This window comes from Odontomachus brunneus, unplaced genomic scaffold (assembly GCF_010583005.1).
Source record: "Odontomachus brunneus isolate Ranch 3 - 2012 unplaced genomic scaffold, Obru_v1 Obru_scaffold_005, whole genome shotgun sequence".
NCBI classification, from domain to species: domain Eukaryota; kingdom Metazoa; phylum Arthropoda; class Insecta; order Hymenoptera; family Formicidae; genus Odontomachus; species Odontomachus brunneus.
In genome coordinates this window covers 2,720,934-2,737,896 of record NW_022639455.1, presented here as the reverse complement: position 1 = coordinate 2,737,896, position 16,963 = coordinate 2,720,934, and the positions used below count along the sequence as shown (strand labels likewise).

At 42.1% G+C, this 16,963-nt stretch overlaps 1 protein-coding gene and 2 long non-coding RNA genes across 11 annotated transcripts in view; 1 reads left to right on the top strand and 2 right to left on the bottom strand.

Moving 5' to 3' along the window:
• Window positions 1-344: 344 nt before the first annotated feature.
• LOC116847900 lies at window positions 345-3,071 on the bottom strand. 2 transcript variants are annotated; one of them, XR_004378848.1, is made up of 3 exons: window positions 2,922-3,071; window positions 1,999-2,644; window positions 345-1,694 (listed from the first exon to the last, which is right to left on the bottom strand). It is a non-coding gene; the product is annotated as an uncharacterized LOC116847900 (long non-coding RNA). The 2 variants fall into 2 exon arrangements; XR_004378846.1 differs by having other exon boundaries at window positions 1,999-2,606; window positions 2,922-3,069.
• LOC116847821 (microtubule-associated serine/threonine-protein kinase 3) lies at window positions 704-14,988 on the top strand. Of its 8 annotated transcripts, none has more exons than XM_032823252.1 (22): window positions 704-841; window positions 1,986-2,199; window positions 2,323-2,402; window positions 2,484-2,586; window positions 2,979-3,060; window positions 3,375-3,477; window positions 3,546-3,769; window positions 3,862-3,937; window positions 4,012-4,242; window positions 4,361-4,592; window positions 4,676-5,010; window positions 5,100-5,272; window positions 5,366-5,436; window positions 5,514-5,741; window positions 5,824-6,051; window positions 6,159-6,693; window positions 7,022-7,209; window positions 7,287-7,507; window positions 7,595-7,927; window positions 8,358-8,423; window positions 8,756-9,245; window positions 9,403-10,277. In XM_032823252.1, exons 2-22 carry the CDS (start codon window positions 2,025-2,027, stop codon window positions 10,275-10,277), a joined length of 5,049 nt encoding a protein of 1,682 aa, XP_032679143.1. In that variant the 5' UTR covers window positions 704-841; window positions 1,986-2,024. The 8 variants fall into 8 exon arrangements, with proteins under 8 accessions (XP_032679143.1, XP_032679134.1, XP_032679117.1 ...); XM_032823243.1 differs by lacking the exon at window positions 704-841 and adding an exon at window positions 1,062-1,207; XM_032823226.1 differs by lacking the exon at window positions 704-841 and adding an exon at window positions 1,551-1,701.
• Window positions 13,953-16,963, bottom strand: part of LOC116847906 — a 4,000-nt gene continuing 989 nt past the window's right edge. Inside the window, exon 3 of the long non-coding RNA XR_004378853.1 lies at window positions 13,953-16,020. This is a non-coding gene — a long non-coding RNA (uncharacterized LOC116847906). The remainder of the gene's footprint in view (window positions 16,021-16,963) is intronic.

Here is a 16,963-nt window from a genome sequence, read left to right as displayed (position 1 = left end):
GATCGATCGACACACCCATGCAAAATGCCCGTGCTTATGTAACTACCAACTGCGATGCCCAACCCATCAATTAAACTAATTATCGTTCACAGGAATTATCGTTCGCCGATTTGTCGCGCGTTTTACATCGTTATCGATTTCTCGCGCTCTTGTAAGGTCCGCTCGCCTGAGCTGTACTTTCTGCATCTGATCTTTGGCTTTTGAGGAGTCAATTACGCTTATTTATTATTTCAAACGTGAGAAATGCGGAAGAATGCTCCACCGAGGCGACTGGACTCAAAAGCTTCCGAATATTTCTTAAAATTAACGGAAAAGAAATTTCTGTTTGCATTAAATCACATACGTTGTAAGTGGAAAAGTTTTTATTACAATTTCTATTATTATTACAAATAATCAAAGATCCTTGACCATGGTCCCTTCAGTCAGCGTGCAGGATGTATCGAAATGAACAAGCTAATTCAAATTAATTCGTGCGAACACATTTCCTTTCTCCATCTCTCTCTCTCTCTCTCCCTTCCTCCTTCCCCACGAGACGGGGTCGATACTCTCACACGGTCGTTATCTCAGCCCGCTCTTTCTTTGCGTTTCCCCGCAAAACTTTTACCTTCTTCTCTCTTTCTCCCGTTATATATTTACTTAATCCCAAGTGCGAGGGGTGTAATGTAGTGCAAATGAGGAGAGAACAGGCGTCTCTCGTGGATCCCCCGAGAGACTTCCGAAAGGTGTAAAATGGCGTAGCGTCGAGGGATCTCATTGACGCTATTACACACGCTCGCGAGACGCACACCCACACCTACATCACGCACACACATATACTAAACCGTCGGTCCCACACTATAAGGTAAGGGCTCGCCGAACTGGCGAATGGCGGGCGTGCGGCGTGCTCGCTTTTCCATTCGCGGACTCGTGAGTGTGTGCTTGCGGTTGTGTGCGTGCGCGCGCATGCATACGCTACTGTCGGTCGGGGAGGTCGCGCATAGGTAACGCGTATATTGTGTATACGCGCGACGCGGCTGTGTGTACGTGCGTGCGTGTATACGTCCGTCATGAGTCACGGAACCCATGGTCACCTCGTTGTGTCTCATAATTAATCCGCCTCGCGCCGACGACGGGAAAATGTCGCTGTAGCTCTCAAGGAGTACACGACGAGTTCGCTCGCATCCCGGGGACGCTCCTGATCCTGCTAGGAAGATGGCTCTGGCGACCGGTAATCGCATCCCTTCGATCATCATCGTCGTCGTGGTCGTGGTCGCCGTCGTTGCCACCGCTGCTGCTGCGTACACTTAGTGTCGTGCGTGCCTCTTCCTTGATTCATCTTACCTCGCCCGTCACGTTTCGTCTCGTCTCGTTTCATCTCATCTCGTCCCACCGATCTTTGTACACTCCTTGTTCGTGGGATCTGTCACACGTTTCCGTGGGACTCCCGCGGCTATTCGGCTTGCTTCGATCGCTTCGTCGGCGCGCTCATTCGAGTCGTCGCGCTCTTCCGCATGTACCTTCGACAGTTCTGGAACGTGATGCATCTTCGCCGAGTGAGCCAGAGAATGTTGATACCAGTGGGACTCCGTGACGATGATGGGAAGAGATTGTGTTGGATGTGCTGAAAGCGTAGGAGAGTCGGAAATCAAAAGTCTCGTGATCGCACTAGGTGGTGTCCTGTATTCGTTTGAGTTCCTCCTTCCTTACTGAGGATCCTGAAAGGTGTGTTTTGTAAGTGCAATTGTTTATCTTGTCTAGTTGTGTCTTTATGTGAATCAGAAGTATCGTGCATTTGTTTTAGTAGACAAATAGTGTCAGAAAGAAAGAAGCTTTAGCTTCTTTGACTTGATTGTGTCTCTTTCAATCTTCCTACATTTGAAACAAGGTAGACATGTCAAGGCTTTACAAAACAAATGAGACAAGGAGATAGAACGAATGGATCTGTTTATACACAAATGTCTAGGATTATCCTAATTGTTATGAATTAAATCTCTATTTATTCTTAGTCGTTTCACTCACCGAATAAAGACGCAGTAACTGAGATAATGGATCAGTCAAGAAACAGGCCGAGTAGGCCACGACTACGTTCACACGGCAACTCTGCTAGAGTGCTCGTGTTTGAAAACGAAACTGAAGAGACTGCCTGCAATGTGGAGACCGAAACACATAAACATCCAAACCTGCCCAAAATGGAGAGCAAGGAGGCTCCAGTTCGACCTGGTTAATAAAATTTCTCTCTGATTTGTATCATATATTTTATATCTTTATCAAACATTCTGTTGATTATAAACATTGCTTGATTATATGTACGAAATGTCACACAATGATTATGTATGCTTTTAGTGAGTGGAGAGTTATCAAATCTAGTTCGTATGAGAAATTCTGCAATTGGAAAATCAGCTCCTTCTTTATCTGTTCATGTGGTCAGTATATCTTGATCAATTGTGCACATTGTGGTAGCTCACTTTTGTATTTGTTAATAATGCACTGTCATTCTTTTCCAGCGTGATTTTAACATTCCTCGTCGTACCGCCAAAGCGGTTCATCGTAAATCCTTCATTGCCACTACATCACCTACTTTACCACGTTGCCATTCACCTTTGTCAGGTATGTAACTTTTATTTTGCCTGTGCGATTACTTTCAATTATTTTTAAGGCTGCTATTCTAATCAAGTTTGAAAATTGAAATATATTTATCACAATATCTTGTACACATACACAGTATACATTTGTTTTAATACTTGTTAGATCTAGAATTTTTATATACTTGTATCCTTATATAGAATCCACAAAGGATTAGTATTTGTATTTGATTAGGATCTGTATTTCTCTCTCTCTCTCTCTCTCTCTCTCTCTCTCTCTCTCTCTCTCTCTCTCTCTCTCTCATTTACTTTCTCCTGATATAAATTTTGCTTAGTATAACAAGTTTTTATATTGTTTACCTGATTATTTATCGATAATAGCAGATTAATTTTTCTACTGCTTGTTTCCTGATATAGCATTCGTCCCGATCGTAGGCAGTCCCCTAGAGAGTCCTAGGATGTCATCTAGTCCACACTTTGCTTTTGCTCCAATTAAAAGGTACCTATTTTACACTTACTTCTTCTCTTAGAAGATTTTAATTAGTCCGATTTGATTGCTCAAGTAGGTAAGGTGTCGTCATTAAACGTTATATCTTGCGCGCGTTATAAATAGGAAAAAAAAATGGTGATACGAAAACTATTCTATGCAAAGTCCACGAAAAGTAAAAGTCTGATCAAGAGACGCCTGTAAGTTTTTGACTTAATACAAACATCGGGATGCTTAGCGTGATTGTATTCTAACGTTTCATGATTTATTAATCTGTATTACTCGATGAGTTGCCACTAATGGAATGTGTTATTACGACATTGAAGAATCGGCGGGAGTGCTGCAGGAACTGGTGATGGCAGACGATGGTCTGTCGCCAGTTTACCGTCCAGCGGTTATGGAACAACGCCTGGTTCCAGTAACGTTTCGGTAAGTAGATTGGTATGCCGAGCGCTTGTCCACACTAACCATGATTGTAATTTGTGATTTGTATTCAGTCACAATACTCGAGCCAAGAACGTTTGCATCAACTGCCAAATGTTCCCACCAAGGACGAGTTGCGTATGTTATCTTGCCACTTTTCAAAGCCTGGGACACCATGCTCTTCACATCCGGGCTTTCCAGGTTCTAGCATATCTAGTATTCCGGGTAGCGTGTCGCTTAGTCTTGAAGAAGAGGGTCGTCGATCGCCGTTACATCGTCCACGTTCGCATAGTCTGAGGTATATCACTCGAATGACGTCACTGAGTTCGCTAAAATTAAATCGCCATTAATACCGATGGGAATATTACTTGCGTATTACTTTTATTGCAGCAGCCCGAGCCGATCACCTGTCCTTGACAGTGAGATTGTTATGATGAATACTTTGTATAAGGAAAGATTTCCAAAGGTACAATTGTTCTTTAATTGAATAATTTTTAATGAAAAGAAGCAGATTATATTTTAAAGATCGATTATATTTAGGCAACGCAACAAATGGAAGAGCGACTGACCAATTTCATTAATGAGAACAAGGAGATAGATGAATACGAAGTAGTGGCACATATGACACAGGATTCATTACCAATTTTACGCTTTGTTCATCATCAAGTAATCGAAATGGCCAGAGACTGCTTACAAAAATCTCAGGAAAAATTAATTACAACGAGATACTTTTACGAGATGAGCGAAAACTTGGAACATCTATTGATGGAAGTGTGTATATATTACAGCTTAAATGATTAACTGGCGCTTAATGTACATGCGCCTATACATACGGATTATATTATTTTCTAACACGTGCGAGATAATTATCGTATTTTTTTTTCCACAGACGAAAGATAAATCTTTAGAAGCCGCAACTAGACTGACAGGGCTGATAAGGAAACTTTTATTAGTTATATCGCGTCCAGCTCGTCTATTAGAGTGCTTGGAATTCGATCCCGAGGAATTCTACCATTTACTCGAGCAAGCTGAGGGTCAAGCTAAAATTAATGCGGGAATAAAAACTGATATTCCACAATATATTATTACAAAGCTCTCTTTAAGCAGAGATCCAATATCAGGTATATATATTTCACGTTCATTCTAAACCACAATACTTTACAAAATTATGTTATTAGTAAGATGCATGTTGAAATTTCTTCAGAGTTGCAAGAAGACTTGAACAAATTAGAGGATTCGGCGAGTTCGAGCGACAGCAATCTGCAACTTACATCAAGTCCAAATAAAGACGACGACAAGAGTCAGCGAATTCCATGTGAGAATGACTACGAAGTACTGAAGCTTATCAGCAACGGCGCCTATGGTGCAGTGTATTTAGTCAAAGAAAAGACTACGCGACAAAGATTCGCCATGAAGAAAATCAATAAGAATAACTTAATGCTGCGAAATCAAGTAGAACAAGTGTTTGCTGAAAGGGATATAATGAGCTTCACAGATAATCCATTTGTAGTGTCTATGTATTGTAGTTTTGAAACCAAGGTACGCGCACATGTTACGAATTTTTCCTGTCCAACGAAACTCGTAGTACATAAATGTACCGAATATCATAAGAAATTGTGTGTTTCCAGAAACATTTATGCCTAGTAATGGAGTATGTAGAAGGTGGTGATTGTGCAAATCTTTTGAAAAATATCGGTCCACTGCCACCAGATATGGCAAGATTTTATTTCGCTGAAACTGTCCTGGCTGTTGAATATTTACACAGTTACGGCATCGTACATCGGGATTTGAAGCCTGACAAGTGAGATTATATTAAAGAAAAATTTGATGCATGCACAGTCTATGTATTAAATATAGTAACATGTGTAATTATTAATTTTTCTCCTTTTTATAGTTTACTTATCACTGCCCTGGGACACATCAAGCTTACTGACTTCGGCCTCAGTAAAATGGGTCTAATGTCTTGTAAGTATGAGGAGCGTCTGAATTGTACGAGCGAGAGCGAATTTATGAGTTAACTTTCAATTACATGTGATTTCAAGTGGCGACAAACCTTTACGAGGGATACATCGACCGAGATACACGACAGTTCTCGGACAAGCAAGTATTCGGTACACCGGAATACATTGCCCCGGAGGTCATATTACGCCAGGGTTACGGTAAACCAGTCGACTGGTGGTCCATGGGTATCATATTGTACGAATTTCTGATCGGTTGTGTTCCGTTTTTCGGTGAGACGCCCGAGGAATTATTTGCTCACACAGTGAATGGTAATTCTTTTTTGTTATAATAGCTTTACTTACGAAATTGTCTTTTAAGTATCGTAATGGATAATGAAATTCCATCTTTTAGACGACATCGAATGGCCGGACGAGGATGACTGGCCTGTTCAACCTGAGGCTAAGGATATCATAACAGTTCTTCTTCATCAAAGTCCTAGAGATCGTTTGGGAACTGGCGGGTCGCACGAAGTTAAGGAACATCCGTATTTTTATGGAGTAAACTGGAACAGTCTACTTAGGCAGAAAGCTGAGTTCGTGCCACAATTAGTTAACGACGAAGATACAAGCTATTTCGATAGTAAGTTTAAAGTATCAACTGACATATGTGCTAATTGTCAGAATCTCTTGCTGATTGATTTTTCTGTATTATCATTGTTTCACTATAGAACGCCTATAATGTTTTAGCTCGTATGGACAGATATAACCACGATTTAGGCGACGACACAGACGACACCGACGATTCTCCCTTATTCGGATCGTTCTCGTCGTACTCGCCTCAATCGCGCAAAATCTCCCAAACGCGACCACCTCAGTTGAATCCAGACGTGGAATCGGACGCTACGAAGAAACAGTTGTTCCGTTACGAATTGGAACGCACGGTGGCTCAGTTGTCGCTCGGTTCTAACGTGTCGTCTGTCACGCCGCCATCCAAACTGGCCGACGAGAAGCACCGGACACTCTCGTCGATGAAGAACAGTTCCTGCACCGAGAATCAAAACAGAACCGACAAATCAAACGCGTCAACCACGATCTCGAGCAACGAATCTCAGCTGACGATCGTCAAGAATGCCCAGATGGAAGGAATGTCGATTAACCTGAGCACGCCCGATTCCTCGCAAACCGAGTCCGAGGACATTAGCCCGCAGATCCAGAGAAAACGGCACACGCACTCCCGTGACAAGCTGCCCAGGTTCAGTATATCCGTTGATGATGAACACATGTGAGTCATTCCACCACATCCTCATGACACTACAATTTTAATTTTAATTGACTTTTACATTCTTCACTTTTGATTCATTACGTATTTCTACCTTCACGTTAATTTGCACATATTTCTTTTTATTTTACCTACGCGCATACATCAACATTTAACAATTGTTTATCCAGTAATGTCAAGACAGTTACAAATAGCTACAGCTATTTTGCATTCAACCCTCACGTACGGTGAGCGGTGTGCATATATTCGCGATTCATCGTGTATACTCGCGAACGCTCGGGATATCGCGAATATCGACAGTATCGCGCAATGACAATTCCGTCATTTGCAGATTGGACCTAGCAGCAGCAGCGAACAAGGACGCGACGGAAGAGAGCAAGCACAACTCCAGTACCGACTCCTTCGAGTCCTTCAGCGCTATACCCATGTTACCGTCCGCCAGACAGAAGTCCAGATCCGTCATCAAATCCGCGTCGACCAGCGGACTATCACTGGTTATCCCAGCCAGCGACTTTCCCTGTATGTACCTGCGGAGAAATGCAGCTTGAGATTAATTCTCACACGAGAGACGTATTTTTATGAGTGCATATTTTCAGATGACGCGTCGCTGAATGCTCAACCCATCGAGTCACCGGGTGGTTCCTCAACCGCGTCTTCGAGGGACACTTCTCCCTGCCGTGAGCTGAGTCCTCTGGTGAACAATCTGAAACCGCCCATTATTATCCGACGTGGACCATGCGGCTTTGGCTTCACCGTGCACACCATTAGAGTTTACTATGGCGACAGTGACTTATATACCATGCATCATCTAGTGATGGTAAGTGCAAGGTTACATTGGATATTATTCATGGATACATTCAAATAAGATACACTGATTTTACGTGAATATTTCTCCCTATTACAGGCGGTCAACCAGTCCAGCCCAGCGTTCGAGGCAGGTTTGAGGCCGCGTGATTTGATAACGCACATAAACGACGAGCTAGTGCAGGGTTTAAGTCACACCGAGGTCTTGAAGTTGTTGCTGAGTGGCGGCGATCACGTGACGTTGCGTAGCACGCCTTTGGAGAATACCAGCATCAAGACCGGCGGTAGAAAACGGGATCTCACACAAAGTAAACTGGCGCGTCGGACGTTACACAAGCAACGGAAGCAGAAACGGGATCACTCGGACAAGAAGCGCAAGACGTCGCTATTCAAGCGGATTAGTTCGAAGCGCGCGAGTGTGGAGATGCAGCAGGTAAACGGGCAATGTTGCTCATACCTTCGAGCAACGATCTGCTAAGTGCAAATCGTCGTTTCGCGATTATCTGTATATTTCAGTAACACTCTTAATGTTGCGCAATTAATTGCCATGTGCTTTGTTGTTCACAATATGTGAATTTCACGACAATTTCATGTACAAACACAATCGAATATAAGTAATTTATCAAATATAAGTAAATGATCATAAGAAAATATAATTTAAAACGAAGATTGACCGCGTCCACACGGGCATTTACTTATACGGTTGTGTTCTGTATGATATCTTCGATGTTAATAATTTCAAACGGCAAATTGTGCACACGACAGTCACATTTGTTCTTCTCTACACTGAGGAAACGAGAGACAAAATAAGCTTATAAGGCACCAGCATACACTGATTACGTTAAGCGCATTTTCTTTTGCAGCCATTAACTATCAGTTGTCCATTGTCAGCACCCATTTTGCCCAGCGACAGCAAACCTCCACTTATGGTATGATTTCTTATACATTTATTCGTTCGTCTTTCTCTTTTATCGGTTGCCGCTGACATGAGTTTTGTTGCGTCGTTTCGTTGAGCAACGTATGTTCCTTCTACGATCATTACATAGCTTTCGAATGTGCTACACTCTGCAAACGAAACGTCAAACCGGTGTGTAAATTTCAAACAAGAACAACACCTACACAGTCGCCAGTTGTCGTTAAATGTTTTTCAATTCTAGTCGACGGAGTGGATTTAATCGACCGAGATATCACAAAAACGATGCGCGACACTATGAGTCGCGAATTTCGCTATTGATCGGGAGCATTCTTCAAACTTTTTCAGATGGCCGCCGGAATATGCTCGCCCTCGATGGTCACGCCTAGCCGGTCGTTTCAGTCGTTCACCCGCTCGCAGGAGACATCACCTTACTTCGCGGCATGCACGAAATCTGTTTGTAGTCCGTCCCCGCCGACAAATCGCGCCAGCTCGGACTCTTATCACTCCACTGGGAATTCGAGTCCGTGCTCGAGCCCGAACTCCTCGTCACCGGGCTCGAACACTTCGGCGGGAAACCTCAGCGGCATCTCGAACCAATCGCACTACCAACGTCCGAGCACGCTGCACGGTTTGAAGCACAAGTTACACACAGCCGCGAAAAACATCCATTCGCCGAATCGCAGGAAGTCCGTGGGCCACATACCGTTGTCGCCGTTGGCTAGGACACCGAGCCCATCGCCGATCCCCGCCAGTCCGACGAGAAGTCCGAGCCCTTTGGCGTTCCCCACAGGTCATCAACCTGGCAGCTCTAATACTACACAGTCGTATAGTCCAGGTACGACTGTAAAGGAAAATAAAGACATGCGCGTTATAGAATAATATTTAATATAGTTACATTATCTACACGAAGAAAATTTGAAAAAAATTAACAGCAATTCTTCTCAAAACTGCGCTCTCTATAATTATGTTCACGATGCCATCTTGTTGTCTAGGTGTGTGCTTGTCGACGCCGAACAGCCAGAAGAAAGGATACGGCCGTCCTAAGTCCGCGGAGCCGGGCTCGCCATTGCTCCGCCGAGCTCTCAGTCCCGACCGGTTACACCCGCGCTCGGCGGAGAACAAAACGTCGATATCGCCGTTGGCGAACACCGTAGTGAAGGTAACACCTCGTGTAACTATCGCACAATCGTCCCACAGCGAAACGTCGGACGAAGCCGGTGATGGTTTCAAGGAGGCCGGTGACACGAAGAGTGAGAAGAAAGTGCCAAGCGAACAGAAAGCGGATTATTCCAAACTGACGCACGGTATATCCATTAATTTAGGGAACGTGAGCATGTCGAATTCCTGCGCGGGCACGCAACTGCCGCGTATAGCCGAGGAGAAGGACTCGCCGACCGGCAGCAAGGGTGACGACTACACATCGAAGGAGATTGGTGAGAAGAGCGAGAAGCAGTCGACGAGCGGCAGTCAGTCCGGAGATGTGGAAAGAGCTGGAAAGAGCGACGCGCGTTGCGACAATGAACACGCGATCATCACAGTCGGCAGCAAGATGTCGCGTGGCAGCAAGAAAGAAGAGATTTCAGCAGGTGTTTCAGCGAACACGCAGCAAGCGCACCACGGTACCACCGCGACCTCGCAGAAAAACGTGGAAAACCAGAGACACGGTCAAGCCGGTGAGAAATCTACCACGTCGTCGACACACAAGGCACACGTGTCCGAGCAGAAAGCTTCTGCCAAAGGCAACGTGGAAACTCACCAGGACGCTAGAAAGTTACTCAAGAAACATAAGGTTGAGTCCACCGACGGTGCTCACTTGAGTACGCATGAGAGCAATGCTCCGCTGGGAAAAGACAAGAAGAGCAATTAATTACCGCTGGTAATGAGAGAGAAGGAAGAACATCGGCGAGATATATACGTAGCGGAGGATAGTCATTTTGATTAGATATCTGTGTGTTAATCAAACGCGAAATATGAGAAGCAAGTCGTTCTTCGCAGAATTCGAGGCAGAAGGGCTCGTAGGATATCTGATGATCGTACGAGACGTGAGAGAGAGAGAGGGAGGGAGAGAGAGGGAGAGAGAGAGACTAATCAAAAGAGGAAGAAAGGAGAAAGAAAGCGGTAGAAAAAGAGGGCAGATTTTGAATTTATAGCTTTATGAAATTTCTATATTCAAATCTATAGGCTTCCGTCAAACAAATACCTGAAAGCAATTAAGATACCTATATTTCCGAGAGGTTTTAACTATTTCCGTAAAAATGTGAAATGTTTGTCATACAAGACGTATAACGAGACCGCATAACGAGAACTTTCAAACAGATATACAGGCGAGTTCGAGAGATACGTTATTTTGATTGTGTCCAGACGCATGTTCGTAAAGTTACTAACTCGAAATCACACGAAACGGCATAGTTGCTGCAGCAGTGAGACGCGATTCAAGTGAAGTGAAGTTATGCTTCGGGCTACAGTATTTACACGATCTCATTTACATTTATATCTAATATTAGTGCACACATACATACATACATACATACGCCCACACATACACGAAGGAAAACACATTCATGTTCATATATATAAATATATAGTCGACTTAGTATTCGATGGCTCGCATATATCATCTCGCGTACGGTATAATTTTATAGGATGTTTATTTTTCGGAGGGGGGAAAAATGCGAGAAGAGGGAATATACGATGCTATTTTGTTGCGATAATTTCTATACAAGATGATTCCGTTGCACACTGTCGTGAGATAATCGAAATTGGAGAGGAAAAGAGAGAGAGAGAGAGAGAGAGAGAGAGAGAGAGAGAGAGAGATAGAGCAGTGATATGTGCCGTTACGAGGAGAGATGCAATTGGTGTTTGCACATTCGCATAACTCAGGTATCTCGTCGCGTATAACTGCTTAACGATATTACATCACGTAGGTCAATTAGAAGTAATACAGGTACACTTGCACAGCAGAATCAAACACTTGTCGCCGCGGAAGCATCTTGCATAATTCAAACAAGATAGAGATAGCAGAGATATATGAAAAGTTGAAGCTCGGTACATCGCAATGCATTAAAGTTTTAGTATTATATATACATACATACATATATATATGTATGTGTGTAGGTATGTATGTACATATATGTATCATTAGTTCTGTTAATTTATTGTATATAGAAAATATTGTATAATAATATGAACGAGTCGCGAGAATTCTTTTATCAGAGAATATATTAGCATTTTGTTATATACTTACGTTGTACTTGATCGGATTTGAATTCGCTTTCGCTCGTTATTGCATCGACGAATAAGACAACAAAAGGAAGAAAATGAAAAACAAATTTGCTTCAGCACCGAAGAGCAAGGCTTCATATACTAGGCTTCATCTCTGCCATAGGTACAACTCGTCCGCATTTACTACAAATCCAACTGTATTATCTTTAAACGCATAAACGTGTAATTTGCCTGAAGAGACCCTTTTGCTGTTTTAACACGCGTCATTTAACACGCTTAAGACGCGCAAATTATAATTACGTTTAAGCATATTAAATGACGAGAACTAGAAGCTAGAATTAGAAACTAGAACTAAAAACGTACGCAAAAAGACATCCAAAATAATACACTTGGATTTGCAGTGTAAGGCTAATATTACATGTGTCGTACGACAAGCTTGTCGGCCGCTCTAATTGGCTGTCGGGTAGTGGATTTCTGGGGTACTTGGAAAGGAGTTAAGGACTTTAGAAATCTATCCATTAGCCAATCGTCACGTCCAGCAATACTTCTCGTACGACGCATATAATATTAGCCTTACAAGCGATACTCGATACCAGTCGTTACTCTGTCAGCACGACTAGGTCAATCAGCCAAGAATCGATCAGCTCGTTTCGAATCAATGGTACTCGTACGTGCTGACATTTGTAAAATTGCCGTTATTAATCAATATAAATGAGCGATTTATTTTATTGATAAATTAGCCGTCGCTAACAAAATCGTAATTCAGCCAATAGAACTGCGGATTTTATTAACAATTATCATCGAGATGTAAAAGTGCCGCACAGACTCTATTCGTTAATTAATGGAGACGCGTCGTACCGGTCGATATTTGCAGAGGAGTCTGTGTGTGTGTGTGTGTGTGTGTGTGTGTCAATCGTCATGGAATTTAGAATCGACTTAGTCCAGCTTGGCAAGAGGGTGCGATGCCAGTTCTCTATTCGTTAGCCTATCTTTCTTTGTGGTCCGTCCGGTTATACAAATGTTGGCGCGTACTCTGACGATATAATCACTGCTCATAACGATAAAGTCTACTCTAAATGTCCATGTTGCTCATTAGTTAAATAAAACGATACGTTTTCACCGTGCGATATAATTAAGCTTCTAGGTGTAAGACTATTATTATACGTAAGAAGAAGAAGAGATTGCGCGGCGGCTTGAATCACGCGAACTGTCGACACGTCCCGCGACGCGTTTTCTATCGGAGATTCTTCACGCGGGATCTGTGCTTCTAAATTTCCTCCTCATATCGTCCACATGTATACACACACGCGCGCGCGCGCGCGCGCGCGCTTGTGCGTACGAGTCTCGTTGCATTTGAAAAAGCGGGTACAAATAATAACCCCCGATTCTGAAGTGAAGAATTCACAAGTCACGAGACTCCTCACAATTTCTCTCCCGTTCGAGCGATAGGCGCGATTGGATTCTGAGTGTGTATCTGAGAAATCTCTTCGTATCATTTCACGATGAGCCGTGCTAATCGAACTGATGTATCAAGCGAGACATTAATCGAAGGGATGATGTTACTTCAATTCGAGCGAGGCTCTTGTCCGACAATGGACATCGCACTTTCGCCTTGCTTGTATATCTTCTTTGCGTATTATATACGTTGCTGAATTACTGATATTATCATTGACGTCCGATTTAGTCTTTAATCGTTACTGCGTAAGTTATTCAAATTTCTCGCGATCAAGATGCGGCTAAGTTTCCTGAACGTTGCGAGCCATGTACTATTTATCACGGCGAGGGGAGCGAACAAAAAATGTATTTTTTTTCTCTATCTCTCTTCTCGGCCTCCCTTCGCCGAGCGAGCGAATGACTTTCGTAGAAAATTTTTAATTCGTCGTCGATTGACTCATTTCCATTATTGTTACTGTTTGAGAGATGGTTTAGCTTCCCCGACGTGTGATGTTTAAGAGCCCCCGCGGATTTTTCGGTGATTCTTGCGTCAAGTAGCGCGAGTAGCGATTGACGCAAATGTTGCTCGATAAATTGAAAAAGAGAAAAATACATAGGTGTACTCGACCTAAATATAAATCATACTTCATACTGTGTCGTACGTAGTGCGCCGTGATACGATTAGACGATTTTCTTGGGATGACATGATCGTCGTAATCAGGAAGCTAAGTCCTAAGATTTAAAGGAATGTTGAATGTTTCCGCGTATTAAGTCTCGCGTAATGATATGGAGTAATTAATGTTATTCGTAGGTTGTCGTATGGTAGCGTGTATGAGTTGTACATTATTATTATATCATAGATGAAATTATTGTTATTTTTTTTTCAAATTGATAGAGAGAGAGAAAATGAGTAAGAGCTGTTTTTATTGTCATGCTTAGGTACGTAAGCGATATCACTGATCGATAATGATAGACGCTCAACGTAACAAGCTATAAGGATGATACGTTCTCTGAAATGATGCCGGGTCGAATCTTCAGCGAAACGACAGGTTGTTTTGTCGCAAAACGGAGGAGGAACTAGTGCGGGCGAGAGAGAAAAGTGCACGTGCGAGGCGAGTAGCCGATTGCGTTACGTCGAGATTCTATCGTCTACCGAGACAGGGTAAAGGATATGCCTCTGATTTTTAGTATTGTACACGAATTTGTTTTCGTAGAGCCAATCGTATAGATTGGACATTAAGAACGCACATTAAGAAAGCGTGTCATCATAATTGTCGTGGGCGACGCGAGTGTGTGTGAAGACGAATTGGAATTGTGTGTTTGTGTGTGAGAAAGAGAGAGAGAGAGAAAGAGAAACTTCTCTCGAGCGTTGAATGAGTTTGCGGAGGAAACGAGAGAGACGTGCGTCCGGTTTTGTTGAGAATTTGAAGGGTTCGGTTCAAGAATGAGATAAGTCCATGATTGATCTGTTGAGAGAAAAAGAGAGAGAGAAAGAGGTCCATTTCGTGCTTGAATGAAATGGATGAGCGATTAGATGATTGTGTACTTATTTTCATTCTCGCATTGAAGCTTCCGATACTGTTTTGTTACCTTTTACTGTCGGTTGTGATTTTATAGTTGGAGAAAAAGGAAAGAGCGTGCTAGCGAATGAATGAACGAACGAACGAACAATGTATTGCTGTATCTACAAAAGCGGTTACTTTTCCTTTCTTTTCTCTTCCCTTTCTTCTTGTCACACGCAACGCAGCGCAGATTTTTCCCGAAAGTCAGAATATTCGGCGCGCGTATTCGGCAGCTTGAAACGAAGCGTCGGCCACATGTGCGTATTTTCCTTTGTATCACTACGAAAGCAAACGAGATTGTACTTGAGTGTGATTGTAACAAGATTCGAATTTGTATAAATGCCAATGATATGCCTCGAATCGTCTGTCCTTCTGATTTACCAGCCGACTTCACTTATCGTCAGCGTTAAGTCATTGTTATCACCAACCAACTTTACTCATCACCAGCGTTATTTCATCGTTACTTGCAAGTACTCGCGATGTGCAATACGTCATTTGATCGTACAGTAAAACAAACGGAACATTCCTTAATATCTTATTTTCCGCGCGAGTTCCACATCTGCATTATTTGAGCCTTCAAGGTGTCGCGCGAGGAACAAGATACGCAGCATGGAAAACATCTACGCGAGATTCGTCACAGTCTGTGAAAACTGATAGCGACATCCTATAACAAGTAATCGCGCGATCCGTCGCCAGCGTACTATTCAAAACCGGCTTCTGGTCAATGAAGCGGAACACCGGAACACGAACAGTCGGAGGTTCTGTCTGAAAATAAACGCGGGCATTCATCCACGACATCATAGATATCAATAACGCGACATTATCTCTAATATTCAAACACGGTGGTTAATCATCGCTCGGTCATTATCTCTTAGATATTGACCGTCTCGCAATTACGTCATTACTAGAGTTCCTTAAGTAAGAGTTGGACATCGCGTGATGATTCCCGATTGGACCGAACCTTATTCGCCATTAATAGGGAAGAATAGAAGTGAGAGAGAAGCTCTAAGATCAAAATGACGCTGTAACTTCTTTCTCACTCATTTACTCATTTCTTCTCTATAAGTGGCGAACGGTATCCTGACTTTTATTTGAAGAACTCTTAGCCATTACATAAAGTGCCCGTTTTTCCCGATTTTTTACCCTTTGTCCTGGATTTTCTCGAATGCTATTCGGATTTGTCCCGGATTCAGCCAGACTGTCCTGGTTTATTCCGGTTTTCAGAGTATTTTTAGAATGCTTCTTGCAAAGAAAGACCTTCTCAAGAAAATTCACAGCTCTGGTAAATACATAGTAGCTTTGCTTCTTTTTAATTTTAAATAAAAATAACAAGCAATAGTTTTTACTTTTACTATATGTAATAGGTCTTCATTGCTGTTATTTTTCACGTATCTGCAAATAAAATATTTTATATGTGTACGTGCATATATATACAGGGTGAGCCATTTTAATCGATGGATTCAAATTGTTCCTAAAATACGCCAGCTACAAAAAAATTATTAAGACAAAAATTCTAGAGGACAACGGGGGTTATTTTACCGTGCTAATAATTTTGACCTTCAGGTCGATTTTCAAGATCATTTGAAGGTCAAAATCATTTTTTTAAATTAGAACCCCTATTTTTGACACCGGATTCGAAAAGAGCAGAAAATTTTACATTAAAAATGATATTTAGATTTTTTTTCTGAGTCCAAGAAGGTCAAATAAAAAATGATTAAAAACAACTTAGAAGCTGTTAATGTTAATTTTAAAGATTTTTATGCGTGATAAGTGTTTCGCGGTACTAACAAATACTAATAGAAGAAAAGTTGCGAAACGTTGTCATTCCATTTCCGAAATTGATGCGCAATAATCTCACTTTGATATGGTTATTAATAAGGCGTAATAAATAAAATTTTAAAAGTAAAAACAAACACTTTTAAAGTATAACAATTTTTCTTTTTTAAGTGCAGGATAACTTGAAAAAATTTTTTTTAAATATGGCTGACTATCCTCCACGTCCACGTCGTTGTTTCCGGGTAACGCTAAAAGTATTGAATTAACATCTTCCAAGTTCTTGATTTGACCTTCTTGGACTCAGAAAAAAATCTAAATATCATTTTTAACGTAAAATTTTCTACTCTTTTTGAATCCGGTGTCAAAAATAGGGGTTCTAATTTAAAAAAATGACTTTGACCTTCGAATGACCTTGAAAATCGATCTGAAGGTCAAAATTATTAGCATGGTAAAATGACCCCCGTTGTTCTCTACAATTTTTGTCTTAACCATTTTTTTGTAGCTGGCGTATTTTAGGAGCAATTTGGATCCGTCGATTAAAATGGCTCACCCTGTATAT